The sequence below is a fragment of the Frankliniella occidentalis genome, unplaced genomic scaffold (assembly GCF_000697945.3).
Source record: "Frankliniella occidentalis isolate FOCC.00 unplaced genomic scaffold, Focc_3.1 Scaffold44, whole genome shotgun sequence".
Lineage (NCBI taxonomy): Eukaryota > Metazoa > Arthropoda > Insecta > Thysanoptera > Thripidae > Frankliniella > Frankliniella occidentalis.
This window is the reverse complement of record NW_026267174.1, coordinates 1123152-1136266: the sequence shown is the minus strand read 5'-3', so window position 1 is coordinate 1136266 and position 13115 is coordinate 1123152. Positions and strand designations below refer to the sequence as shown.

The following is a 13115-nucleotide window of genomic DNA, read 5'->3' as shown; positions in this document are numbered from 1 at the left end:
ACCCCACACCCCGTGGCCCAAGGGGACCTCCGGTGGCGCTCGCTCAGCGAGCTCTCTCGACTCTGGGTGGGTTAATTAAAACGAAGCCCGCAAGAAGGCGGGCCGCGCTTTGCGCTGCGGCGACCGGAACACCCGGGCTGCACCGCGTCGCCTCGTGACGGCCGCCCGCGAGCACAACGTGAGCCCGCCCGGTGCACGGGTCACGTGGTCACTGGGGCAATGCCTCTCTGGTAAGGATTTTACAGTCCGACCTTTCTCCGAAAGAAATAAATAAAAACGTTTCCAAGGAAATTCGGAAAAAATTGAACGATTTTCATGAAAAAAAGGTAAAAATTAAACTTTCCAGGACAAAATTTGACACCAACAAAACAAAATTCCTGAACAATTTCCGGGAAGTATTTTTTTTTTCTTCAGAAAATTGAAATTCTTTCGATGTGGCCTACCTGACCGTGATGATGTCGCCGATGCCCAGCTGGATCCCGTTCATCTGCGCGATGAAGATGGCGGCCACGGCCTCGTAGAGCGCCGTGCCGTCCATGTTGACGGTGGCGCCCACGGCCACCACGAAGCGCGTCACCCGCTTGTCGATGCCGTTGTTCTCCTCCAGGCACTGGAACGTGACGGGTAGCGTGGCCGCGCTGCGGGTGTCGCCAGGGGTCGCGTCAGGAACAGGGCGTAACGAAGTAAAATACAAGGGGAAGTCCCAAGCCGAGGCCGAGGCCGGGCTCGGGACGGGACTTTACCTGGACGCGGTGCCCACGGCCGTCACCCAGGCCTGGAGCATACCGCGGAAGAAGGTGGCCGGGTTCTTTCTAGTGACGGTCCAGTAGATGATGGGCAGCGTCACGAGTCCGTGCACCAGCAGGCCCAGAACCACCGTCACCATGTAGAGGCCGAGCTGCTGCGCCGTCGAGGCCATGTTGGCGATGGACATGATCTTGCCCGCGATCAGACACATGATTCCGAACGGGGAGTACCTGCAGAGTGGAAGGTGTTTATTAAACGAGGAAGAAGAAGCATATTGTTTTGTCAGACACTAGGGGACGCGACCAACAACTCACCACATCATGATGCCGACGAGCTTCATGATGATGTCGTTGAGCACCACGAAGAACTCGACCATGATGCGACCCCGCCGGCCCATCTGGCCCGCCAGCAGGCCGAACGCCAAGCAGAACACGATCATGCCTGTCGCATACCAGCAAGGATTAGCTTTTGACCTTCTCATTCATTTGTTTTCAAAGAAGTATGTATACAATACAACAACTGTCGAAACTAGGTAGTGGAAGTAGTTTTCGGATGTTGTGTGCTCCGTCCTGCTCTCACCCATGACGTTGGTCCCGTCCTTGTACACGAGCGTCCTCTCCACAACGGCCGGCTTGTTGTACTTGGCGGGAACCTGGCGCGGACAAACGCACACGCGTTCACTGACCGGACCGGACACATGCCGACGGCCCTAATTCCACGTTCGTTCGTCCTCTTTTTAATAATTATTTTTTATTTCTTTCGTTTTAGCCCCTTTGGGCGATACAGGGAAACAAACGCCAACACTCCTCTCCGGGGAAATGAAAACAAAATAATTGTGATTGAGGTGAAGGGCGGTAGACATACATGGAAGCTGCCCGCGCTCCTGTTCGCTCCGACTCTTGTCATGCATTGGCGAAGAGGGAAAAGCAGGGGAGAGGGGGGAGGGAAGTGGGGGCTGGCGCGGTGTTGGTGGTGGTGGTGGTGGTGGTGCTCTCCGCTTGCAAGCAGGAAGTACAATTTCCCTCTGGGGAACTAGCACGGCCACGCGTGAGAGAGAGAGAGAGAGAGAGAGAGAGAGAGAGAGAGAGAGAAAGGGAGAGAGATGGTAGTGAGGATAGGGAAGGAGGAGGGGGTCAGAGCGGTAGGGGTACGCGAGTTAGTTAAATGCTTGTGACGCCATAATAAAAGCCAGAAAGTTTTGGCAGGCTCGAACTCGAGTAGGAGGTGGAGAGAAATTGCAGAGGAGAGCGGACGAGACTGCGCGGGGAAAGGTTGATGGTACACACACGGCACTCACCTCTTTAACCGATGTTTGTACTTGCTGGAAGCATGCCTGGACCAAGTTCTCGGGAAACATGTTTCTGGATGGAAACAGAAAACAGGGTGTCATTTAGCTACGCATAACGTGGTTGTGAGCAGAGGTCGGATCGGGTGGGATCCAAGATCCAATAAGTAGTGAACCTTACCGGACGATGTCGAGGATGGCGTCGAGGGTCGACACCCGGGTCTCGCCCGCCGGCCCGGCGCCCCGCACGATGGCCTTCGCCGAGGGGTCGCCCGGGTGGATGACGAGCACCACGATGATGCCCACGATGGCCGCCAGCACGGTGGTGACCATGTAGTAGGCCAGCGCGCGGAAGCCCATGCGGCCGGAGCGCCGCGCGTCCAGCTGAGCCATGCCTGCGCGGGAGGGGTCACTTTAATTATGGGGATACACTGTAAATTGCTTACGAACAGTAGGTTCGTAATGCAAACCAAAACGTTCGTAGCTTACGAAGGATTTTGAAGCGTTGTATTACGAACTAATTGTTCGTAAGCGTACGAACAAATAGTTCGTAATACTAACCGACTGTTCGTAAGACCCTGTCTAGCCTTACAAACAAACGCTTTGCAATAGGAACAATTTATTTGCAATACAAAGAAAGAAGATTGTTTGTAACGTTGCAGAGTATTTAGTTCGTAAGCTTTTTACAGTGTACGTCTTCGCAAGGACTTTAGATCAAATGCAAGATTACACGTAGAAGCATTGGGGAGGGCACCTGGTAACTTTATAGCATGATATGCAGAAAGGTAGGCCACAATAAAGCTGTCTTTAAAACCCTGGGCCTCAACGTGTTAAAAGGTTTTGTGAATTAGTGCAGTTAGAAAGGCATTAAAACTTCCAAGCCAATGCACTAATTTGGGGCACATTCAGCGCTCTATAGTGTCTTTCGAAAGGCATTCAACCGCATTGAACTTAAAATTTCTTTATCTACCTTGGAAAGGACGAATTAGCACCTTTCTATTCTTTTTCAGTGCCCCTCTGTAAAACGACGATATTTTTGCGCGCGCAGTCTCCAAAATTATTCCCATCCATTATGGCGAACTTGTCGTGGGTGTCACCCGACACACACGCGGAGCGGGCCCCGCAACTTTGGATGTCGCGCTCCAATTTGCCGCCAACTGTCTTACGCAGCATATCAGCCCGCCCCACGCAGAGCGCAGCCCCGTCGACGCGACCCACAGTACGCATTAAACAAAAACTATTTTCTTAATTCAAGCACAAGGACTTTATACATTTTTGAGAACTATTACATATTTTAATTTTAACAAGTGACACTCACTCTGTGGTTCACGTCTTAATGCTGGCATTTAAACCCAGGGGTTTACCTACTTCCACCGCACTCAAATTCTTAAATTAGAACATTTACTTGTCCGGAGCGTTGCAAAGGGCTGATAAAGTTTAAACTGAGGACACTTTGCTTGAATATTTAAAGCGATGTTCTTTTATTGTGTTTGTTGGGTCATTGTCATTGTAAACAAAACATATGTGCTTCCTCGCGGGCGGGGCTTCCGCAGTCGTAGAGAGAGAGGGAGAGAGAGGGGGACAGCGGTGGGTCGGGAAAGTGAGAGATAGAAAGAGACCCGAGATGCGCGCAAGCAGTCGTCGCGCAGTGAGCAGCGCGCGAGCAGCCGTATGGAGAAGCGCCCGAGGACGGGTGGGTAGGCAACCCGCTCGCGCACCTGTGGCACGGGCTTGCCTACCGGACCCCCGCCCCACCCGGCCCCGCCCCGCCCCGCCCGGGATGGTGCCACCTGTCTCTTCGTTACAGTCTGGGCGCCCCCCGGACTGGAGGGGGGGTAGAGGGAATCACTCAGGTGATGGTCCGCGGGGTGTGTCGCGGAGGCGCCTTCCTTGTTGCGCAGGGCGGCGTCATCCATCAGACCAGCGGAGCGGAAGCAAAGGCGGGGACGGGCACCAGGAACAGGAGGAGGAGGAGGAGGAGGCGGGGCGAGAGAGGAAAAGGGAGCCCGTCGCGTCGCGGCGCGTTCGACAACAAGCGGCAAGTGCTGAGCACGCCCGCGGGGAGCGCCGGGGCGTGAAAGGGGTTGTTCCGAAGGGGTACTTCACTCAGAAAAATGATACAAAAATCAATAACATTTAAATTAAGATAAAAAAATGAAGAAAAAAAACAACAAAAAAACACCTTGGCGTGCCTTTGAATTAAGAGTAAGGTACCCATTGGGTTGCTCTGCGGCACCCAGACTGGCGCTCGAGCTCGCCGCGTGCTGCCCGGGATCACCATACCCTACTCACCGGCGATGAGCGAGGAGATGATGAGGGGCAGGATCATCATCTTGAGCAGGCGCATCAGCACCTCCCCGGGGAAGGACATGAGCGCGATGCTCTCCGGCGTCGGCCCGGCCAGGCGGCCGATGAAGCCCAGGACGATGCCGACCAGCACGCCGGCGATGGTGAAGCCGAGGAGGATGTTGTCCCGAAACCATTGTAGCGTCTGGGCCGACAAGCAAGCAGCTGTTTTTCAGAAGGAGTATCATGCTTGGCACCTGCCACCCCCCCCCCCTTTCCTTCTTCTCTGGACCTACCTGATACCCTACCCCCTCCGTGCGCGACACCCTTATCATCCTAATTAATCAGCTATTCCCTTACTTTCCCCCTCCTCCCGGCGTCTTTGGCCAAACTCTTGTATCACCCCCCCCCCTCTCCTCTTTCCCTGCTCCCCTTCTTGTTCCCACGTGCGAAGCCGCTACTTCAAGAAGATACCCTCCTTATCACATATTTTATTTCCCCGTAATGTTTTTTTGGGGGGAGGGTAGAGTGACATGAGGTGTACTGTATAGGAGCGAGGGGGGCCTCGGCAGATTAAGTGACCCTGCAACTAGTTCGGCGCGCCGCTGCGGCTGCTGCTCCGCTGTGCCTATTTTATCTCGTTTGACCTAAACGACTCTTGAACTTGCGGCCGCCACGGGCCAGCGCAAGAGCGAGGGGGCGGAGGGAGAGAGAGGGCCGTGTAGCTACACGTACCAGTGACAGGTATTTGATGGCTTCTTCTTTCTTCCCTTTCTTCTTCTTCTCGTTTTCATCAGCGACCGCCCCCGCCCTGCAAACAAGCAGCAGCGCCTTGCTCGTTGAGTGAGGAAAAGACACGAGGGGTTAGGGGGGGGGGGTCTGCTTCTGTGTAAACTCCAGGGGGAAACTAGCAAAAAAAGAAAAGTACAAAGAAAGAGGGAGGCGTCCGCGATGTTTCAGAAAATGTCTCTTGAAAAGAGCAAACCAGGTGCAACCCTTTTTTCCTGAAAAACGATGTAAGTTTAAAATGTCTCGTTTTCGCGCCTGTCGAACCGCAGGAGGCATGGCGAGGGCGAGGGCAAATAATCGGCTTGTTCCATCCATGTCCACGCCACGCCACGCCACCCTCACGCGGCGCGCGTCAATCTCAATGAGCACTCCGCAGGAAGCGGCACTTTGCAACGGGAATCCCTTCACTCGAAAAAAAAAGATAACAAATTGCCGCGGTACATTGCAGTACATAGCAGAACACAGCATAAAGTGGACTGAACTTTACGATCTTAGCCATATTTGCTATTTATAAAAGAACTAAAAATAACATTACTGCACTGTAAACTCTTTCGTCTTTTGCAATTTGCCAACATTATGGAATGGTCTTGATTCTATTGAGATTTGGAAACAATTTGCTAGATTTTCGGATTTTGAATTACGCTTTCGTTTGCTAGTCTTCTCAGGTGGGTTTTGCGCGGTGATTCGGACGTACCTGGGATTGGATGCACTTGTAAAAATTTGCCGACACCGAAAAATATAAAATTGTAAACGGTTAAAAATAAAAAAACATAACAAAAAAACAACAGAGAAAACAAAAAACTAGCAAGTTTCCAGCGAGCCAGTTTGTGCTACCGTACGTAACTTTTAAGAGGAATCACACCTCGCACATTTTACAATCGTAAGATCAGGACCATGGCCACACTCTTAAATGTGCAACTTTTTGCACCACTTTGGGATCATCACTTTGAATACTTCCTCGTGGGTCACTCACACGTCGTCCTGGGCGGCGGCCGCTGCGTCCTGCTCATGGTGAGCCGGGCCGTGAGCCTTGCCCAGGGAGCTCATGGCGTGAGGCCTGGCCTTGCCGGAGGCCTGCCGATGGCCTGCTAGCCTCGGGCCAGGGCGGCCTGCACATCAGCGCGCTCCAGCCTGCTCCAGCGCCGCTCCAGAGCGCTCCTAGAGCTACACTAAATGTGTGCACATGTGTGCGCTGCACATGTCCGTCCGTCCGTCGGACCCGTCCGTCAGTCGGTCCGTCGGCGGGCGGGCGGGCCGGCCCCGCGCCGTGCGAGAGCAGACCGCGGCGTGTGGTGGGAGGTGTCGGCTCTCACTCACACTCACACCGCATGCCACCCGACCGCATGGCTCGCAAGGTAAAGGGGATCCTCCAATCAAGTGATCCCGCCCCGCTGCGCCCCGCCGCGCCCTGCCCCGCCCTGCCCCGCCCTGCCCCGCCTTGCCCTGCCCCGCCTCGCTCCGCCCCACCTCGGTTCGGCCCGGCGGGTGGACCGGGGGGACCCCCCAGCGGCCCGCCGCCGCACCCGCCCCTCCGTGTGCTTTGCGGTGCAGGAAACCACGGTTAAGTCGCGCATTGCCCCCACCCCGCCCCGCCCCACCCCACCTGACCTGCCGCGCCCTGCCGCGCCCCGCCCGCGGCCCGCGGCCCAGCCCCGCACTGGCTCTGCCACTGGCAGGAAATGGGCACTCTCTAGGCCCCCCGCCAGGCCGTGCCCCATGTCCCTTGGCCCCATGCTGTCTGATCCAATACCCCACGTTATTGTATGAACGCAAAAAAAATGAGTGTACCACAGGTACTGCAGGTACTACCTCCTACTTATAGCGGTCGCGACGACACCGAGCTCGCCATCCTGGCCCTTGCCCTACATCAATCGTCCGCGAAGCTCATGAATTTTGGAAACACCCTGGGATTAATCGCGCTTACGCATCATGGTAAATAAAACATGCATGTTGGGGTGGCGTTTTTGCGCCAAATTCATTTTACTGAATCAAATAAATTACGAAATTACAGACAAGCATCTCAACTCACCGCACACATATGAAAAATAACTCGCACTCTCACACCTACTTACGGCACTCCGCATGTAAGTACTAATGGCAAAAATAACCGCTGAAAGTATAACAGAACAGACTAGATTTTCATCGAAACGTGGCATGACGAGCAAAATAGGGTCCTAATTAATAATAATCACGAAATGATAATGTAAGGGCAGTTAAGGAGATTCTATATGGACTGCACGTTGCGTGATTCACTGCAACTGTTAATGTTTTAGTCATTTCAGAACTATATATTTCAAAACCCATAAGTTTTTATTCTACTTCCTCAAAATAATTTTGCGAGATATCTCTGTCAACACACGCATTGAGTTTCACGAGGATATACAAACACTATCAAACGTCACTAGGGCAATGAAATGGGGTATAATTTTAAACCACTTAGCGACAGTCTTTCATTTATCGGGCTCACAGCTAACTGCCGCGTATGAGTCACCACAGCTCCCAGTAAAACAGAAAAATATATGAAATAGCTTTGGGATCGATTCATTTATTCTATGCAATGTATGTGTTATGACTAGATAATTATTTGTACGTCATTTTCTTTAAATTTAATACGTAACGAGAAATCGTGGATGGCATTTCTACATTCATAAGAACCGTATAGCTGAGCCAGCCAAGCTACAAAACGTCCTATGAGTATCAGAGAGAACATATGTCAGCCAGCCAACAAAAACTCTCAAGTAGAACACGAATGAGAATCAATAATTATACATAAATAATAATATTCAATTAATTAATCTTACTTTACAATAAGAAAGGTAACATATCTTTCACTGTGGGTAGTGCGGACCGCGAAAACTCAAGCGGAAAGAAACATAGTATCTCGCCTCTGCAGAGACTCGAACCCAGTCCCGGACTCGTGCAGCGGCGGCTCTCGCGGTCCGCATTGTCCCGGGGTGTCCGCCTCCAGGTAACGCTAAACGCCAATCTCTACGCGTCTGTCGCGCTGCTGCCCCGCGGCCAGGAACGCGGCAGACACGTGGCCTCCAGCACGTCCCCGTCGTTGCGCCCTTTACGCCTGCCTCCGTCTCCTCCGCATCGTGTTGAAGTCGCCGAAGGGGCTGTTAAGGGTGTCGCCGCTGATGTCCGTGGACGCGTTCCTCCTCTTCTTGGTGTTGCCCTCGTCCTGGTGCGCGGCCGGCTTCTCGCCCTGCACGTGGTAGCCGGGCACCAGGATCTCGGCGATGTTGGAGCGCTTCACCTTGACGGTGCGCACGGGCGGCAGGTCGGGCCGGCTATCGTTGTCGCGTTTCATGGTGTTGAAGTCCCCGAAGCCCGAGCTGAACATGTCGCTGTGCGGGCCATCCGAGCTGCGGCCGCCGCCGGCGCCTCCGCCCTGCTGGGGTGCCAGGTTGCGCTTCATCGGGCTGAAGTCCCCGAAGCCACTGTTGAAAGCGTCGTCGTGGAACTTGGCGCCGTCGGTGTTGCGCTTCATCGTGCCGAAGTCGCCGAAGTCGCCGCCGAAGGTGTCACCGTGCAGCCCCGCTGCTCCACCCGACTTCCGCTTCATGGTGCCGAAGTTGCCGAAGCCGTCCGTGAAGGTGTCTCCGTGAAAGGACTCTCCGGGACTTCGCTTCCGCTTCATAGTGTTGAAGTCACCGAAGCCGCCGGTGAAGGTGTCACCGTGGAAACCCATAGCGCCACCTGGTGCTCTCTTCATTGTATTGAAGTCACCAAATCCATTATTGAAAGTGTCACCGTGAAAGCCCATAGCGCCACCCGGCGCTCTCTTCATCGTGTTGAAGTCACCGAAACCATTATTGAAAGTGTCACCATGGAAACCCATAGCACCGCCTGGGGCACGCTTCATCGTGTTAAAGTCGCCGAAACCGTTCGTGAACGTGTCACCATGGAAACCCATGGCACCCCCAGGTGCTCTTTTCATGGTGTTGAAGTCACCGAAGCCATTGTTGAAAGTGTCACCATGAAAACCCATAGCACCACCTGGCGCACGCTTCATCGTGTTAAAGTCGCCGAAACCGTTCGTGAACGTGTCACCATGGAAACCCATGGCGCCCCCAGGTGCTCTTTTCATGGTGTTAAAATCACCAAACCCATTATTGAAAGTGTCGCCGTGAAAGCCCATTGCGCCACCTGGGGCTCTCTTCATCGTGTTGAAGTCTCCGAATCCATTGGTGAATGTATCTCCGTGGAAGCCTAGAGATCCCCCCGGTTTCCGTTTCCTCATGGTCACGAAGTCACCAAACCCCCCGCTAAAGGTGTCGCCCTCAAGCCCAGCCGCAGCAGGAGAGCGCTTCATCGTGCTGAAGTCGCCGAAACCGTTCGAGAAGGTATCGGAGTGCAGCCCCGACCCACCGCCCCTCTTCTTCATTGTGTTGAAGTTGCCGAAGCTGTTGTCAAAGAGGTCGCCGTGGAAACCCTCGGTCCGCCTCTTCATGGAACTGAAGTCCTGATTCGATTCATAAGGGTAGCCCCGTGCGGAGAGCAACCTCCTCTTCATGGTGTTGAAGTTGCCGAAGCCTCCGTCGAAAGTGTCCCCGTGGAATCCGGCTTTGCCGCCAGGCTGTCGCTTTACCGTCTTGAACCCTCCGAAGTCGCCGCCGAGTCCGGTGGACTCGGGCACGCGCTTCATGGTGTTGAAGTCGCCGAAGCCGTTATTGAAGGTGTCGCCATGAAAGCCCATGGCGCCGCCGGGCGCTCGCTTCATGGTGTTGAAGTCGCCGAAGCCCCCGCTGAAAGTGTCGCCGTGCAGCCCGGCCGCGCCGACCGGTCCGCGCTTCATGGTGCCGAAGTCCCCGAAGCCGTTGGAGAAGGTGTCGCCGTGCAGGCCGAGCGCCCCGCTCGCCCGCTTCTCCGTCGAGTTGGCAGGCTTCGAGTCCACACTGCGTTTCCTCCGCTTTGACCCAAGCAGCGCAACCAGGTCGTGCCTGGAAAAGAGAGAAAACAGACATGTCAACTGCTGTCGCTGTGTTTGCACCAGCCCCTCGCCTTTTCGTTTCGGAGGTGTGATTCACAGACGACAAGCTTACTTTGTGGCGCCTCTCTTGACAGTGGAGAACTCCCCAAAGTCCTGGTTGAAGACGTCGTCGTGGAAGCCGCGGGCGGACAGGCCCCCCTGCGCCTGCCGCTTGTGGTGGTGCGAGGCGTGAGCCTCGCCGGCGGCGCGCTTCCACATGGAGTAGTACCCAGGCAGGATGTCGAACACGGACTCGTGGAAACCGCGCGCATCGATTTCTGCTTTACCAAAAATGTAAGAAAGGGAGAAGAAAGGACCAAGTCAAAATTTAAAAGATATCACCCAGAAAAAATGGAAAGCTGCATTTGCAACCACCATGTTACTACTCTGAAAGCTATATAAAGTGATGGTTAAGGCAAACATTAAGATGTCTGTGGGAACTAAAATGTGGTTCTGATAACTGGATAATTGCTGTTTTTTGTTGACTATAAGTACTATGGTTGTCCCTTGGGGGCTCTCAACTTCTCTGGGTGTAAACACGCAGCAGTTTACAGAGAGAAGCAGTGTTATCTGCATCACGTTCAGGTCACGAAGCGTGCTGGTAGAGCTGATGATAGCGCAGCGGAGCACGCAGGGAAATCAATAAATCGGTCGAATCAAAAAAAAAAGAAAGAAATTGTTGCCTGGCCGGCGGCGCCCGGCAGCGGCTGCTGCTCAGCGGCCGGCTGATGAAGTGGTATGGCTGTCGGGGACACGAGATACGTCCTCCCTCTCCCCCACCCCTGTTTCTCGCTCGCTCTCCTATATTTTTTTTTCGTGCACTACCCTTGAGTGACGCCAGGCGTAAGGACCACGATAGGACCACGGGAGGTGGAAGATTGGCTACGGTGTGGGGGTGCGGGTACGTAAGGGAGGGTGGAGAGAAAGAGAAAGAGAGAGAGAGAGAGAGAGAGAGAGAGAGAGAGAGAAGGAGAGAGAGAGAGGGGGGGGAATATGGGGGGGAGAGGGGGGGGGGGTTCCTGCTACGTATGAACGCACTCGACCGTAGATTTACTTTTCAGTGTCCTTTATTGCTTTTCCTTTTTTGGCGGCACCCCTCTTCCTTTGCCGTCGTCGTCAGTCCTTATCGCTACGGCGTCCATGCGTCAAGAAGAAAGTGATAAAGAAGTCCTTTTTTACACGCATATGTCTGATGCTCTTGATCGAGCAAAGTGCGCGTGTCCTTCGCGTTCTCGTCCTCGCGCTGCAGCCAACACACGTACCTGGGAACTGCTCGTTGGGGACGGAGCGCGTGGACCAGGCGGAGCGCGGCCGGCTGGGGTAGGGGCCCCGGTCGGGGTGCACGACGGGCAGCACGCGCTCGCGCTCGCCGCGGTCGCGCTGCTGCTGCTCGCCGCTGCCGCTCGCCGCCTCCTCCCTCTCCTCATGCTGCGACATAAAAGAAAACGATCCCTCTAACTTTTGGTCCCAACAGGGTTCCCCGCTTTACCTTTCCGGGGGGCGGCGCGCGAGGTCACCTAATTGTGTGACCTCTCTCTTTTATTGCGGCGACCGCGAGACACTGTGGGAGTGAGTTAGTCACACAGAAAACAGGACATTAACAGTTGGAAAACAAAGGTGCTAAGTCTTGCCTTTCCCCGGGCATTAACCAAATTCTGAGTTTAGTGCCCCTGTAAGGCACTAAAGGGAAGGGACCCTAAGGAATTAGAGCATTTGTAAAGGTATGGTAGGACGTAGCACCTTTGGTGTTCCAGTCCAGAGACCACTGCGGTCCTATGGAAAATCGGCGTTTTCTTTTTCGGAATCATGACCGATTTCTCATACAAGGCCCTTTTCTTTTCAAGCTGTGCACAAGGGATCAGCCAGAAAGCACGTCCGTCATTTGCCGTTCCGAACCTGCCAAGTCCAGCGTGCAAGCTCTCAGAGCGCCTGGCAGGTAGGCAACATCCAGCCTGCAGTGCATGCGTGTGCTGCAGGGTGGCCTACACTGAGTCTGGCAGGCGCCGACGACGCCAAGCTATCGTTATATGCCGAATGAATCTGAGAAAAAACGGACAGGTTTTCTAGACAATCCCAAAAGATGGAGAAAAATTAGTTGGCTAGTGGGGGTGCAACTTTTGGTGTGTCGGTCACGACGACAACGACGTCAAATATTCATCGGAATGGACCCTCCGGAGCGGGTCGAGTCGGGGCCACTTGGGGGCTCCGCGGACGTGACCGTGCGGGCCGCACCGCACCCCGCACCCCGCGGGTACCCCGGAGATGCCCCGCGTACGGCACGGTACCGCAGAATGGAACCGTGGTCAAATCTCGTCTGAATCCGATAGCAGAGGGCACTGCTGCGCGCCGCTGCGGTTGTTCAAATGCATGAATCGGCCGTTAAGAATACGAGAACACTGGAAGAACACCACCTGGAAAAGTGATAGCGCTATATTCTGCGTCGCAATCTGTTTCTAGGAGCCGCATCTCTATGATCTTCCACCGTACTCTTTTCTGTTTCTTAGAAACGAGACAAAACAAAAAATCCTGCGACTGCTGCTGTACGCGATCAGAGTGCGCCGGCCGCGCCCCTTTCAAAGAGATATCACATTCCGTGCAACCCCCCTCTCCGCAAAGCATTGGGCCAAATGGCACCAAAAGCATCCCGTTACACAGAGGGCCCCGGCTACAAATAACACACAGCCAAGAGATGGTCGAATATTCTTGCCACTTTTGAGCGCATATTGCGTTCAACGGACCTTCAACGGTATAGCGGTCCTCTTCAGGCTCACTACCAACTCACCTGCTGCTGTAGGTCGCGCAGGTCCTGGAACACCAGCTCCTCGAGGGCGGGGATCTCGTTGTCCTCCAGGCTCACATGCTCGGCCGCGGCCCCGCCGGCCCCGCTCAGGACGAGCAGCAGCATCGCCGACAGCAGCCTGCGCGGTGGCATCTGCAGGGGCAAAGGGGCAAGGCGGGGTGGTTAAGTTAGGTACGCACGTCTCACTTACTCTCTCGCACACACTTTACCCCCCACGCGCCTGTGTATCCCTC

The 13115-nt window shown here is 54.4% G+C and overlaps 2 protein-coding genes across 4 annotated transcripts in view; both read right to left on the bottom strand.

The window, feature by feature from the left end:
- Window positions 1-6354, bottom strand: part of LOC113212255 (excitatory amino acid transporter-like) — a 10668-nt gene extending 4314 nt beyond the window's left edge. The window contains exons 1-9 of the mRNA XM_052266915.1: window positions 6081-6354; window positions 5054-5129; window positions 4325-4523; window positions 2214-2427; window positions 2045-2108; window positions 1327-1399; window positions 1062-1188; window positions 744-977; window positions 444-638 (exon numbers count right to left, since the gene is read on the bottom strand). Of these exons, the coding sequence (XP_052122875.1) occupies window positions 444-638; window positions 744-977; window positions 1062-1188; window positions 1327-1399; window positions 2045-2108; window positions 2214-2427; window positions 4325-4523; window positions 5054-5129; window positions 6081-6154 (1256 nt within the window). The 5' untranslated portion in view covers window positions 6155-6354. The remainder of the gene's footprint in view (window positions 1-443; window positions 639-743; window positions 978-1061; window positions 1189-1326; window positions 1400-2044; window positions 2109-2213; window positions 2428-4324; window positions 4524-5053; window positions 5130-6080) is intronic.
- A 703-nt stretch (window positions 6355-7057) lies between these two features.
- On the bottom strand, window positions 7058-13009 carry LOC113212040 (uncharacterized PE-PGRS family protein PE_PGRS54-like). Of its 3 annotated transcripts, XM_052266920.1 has the most exons (5): window positions 12865-13009; window positions 11345-11510; window positions 10156-10363; window positions 9110-10053; window positions 7058-8959 (listed from the first exon to the last, which is right to left on the bottom strand). In XM_052266920.1, the coding sequence occupies exons 1-5, from the start codon at window positions 12985-12987 to the stop codon at window positions 8178-8180; spliced, it is 2223 nt and encodes a 740-aa protein (XP_052122880.1). In that variant the 5' UTR covers window positions 12988-13009; the 3' UTR covers window positions 7058-8177. The 3 variants fall into 3 exon arrangements, with proteins under 3 accessions (XP_052122880.1, XP_052122878.1, XP_052122879.1); XM_052266918.1 differs by having other exon boundaries at window positions 7058-10053; XM_052266919.1 differs by having other exon boundaries at window positions 7058-10053; window positions 10156-10360.
- Between the last annotated feature and the right edge of the window lie 106 nt (window positions 13010-13115).

What these genes read in the sequence shown, in the direction of transcription:
- LOC113212040 (XM_052266918.1), bottom strand. Translation starts at nt 12,987, where the DNA reads ATGCTGCTGCTCGTCCTGAGCGGGGCCGGCGGGGCCGCGGCCGAGCAT. An exon ending in TGCGCGACCTACAGCAGCAG is followed by an intron (nt 11,511 to 12,864) that starts GTGAGTTGGTAG and finishes TTTATGTCGCAG; the next exon opens with CATGAGGAGAGGGAGGAGGC. An exon ending in CCCCAACGAGCAGTTCCCAG is followed by an intron (nt 10,364 to 11,344) that starts GTACGTGTGTTG and finishes TTTTTGGTAAAG; the next exon opens with CAGAAATCGATGCGCGCGGT.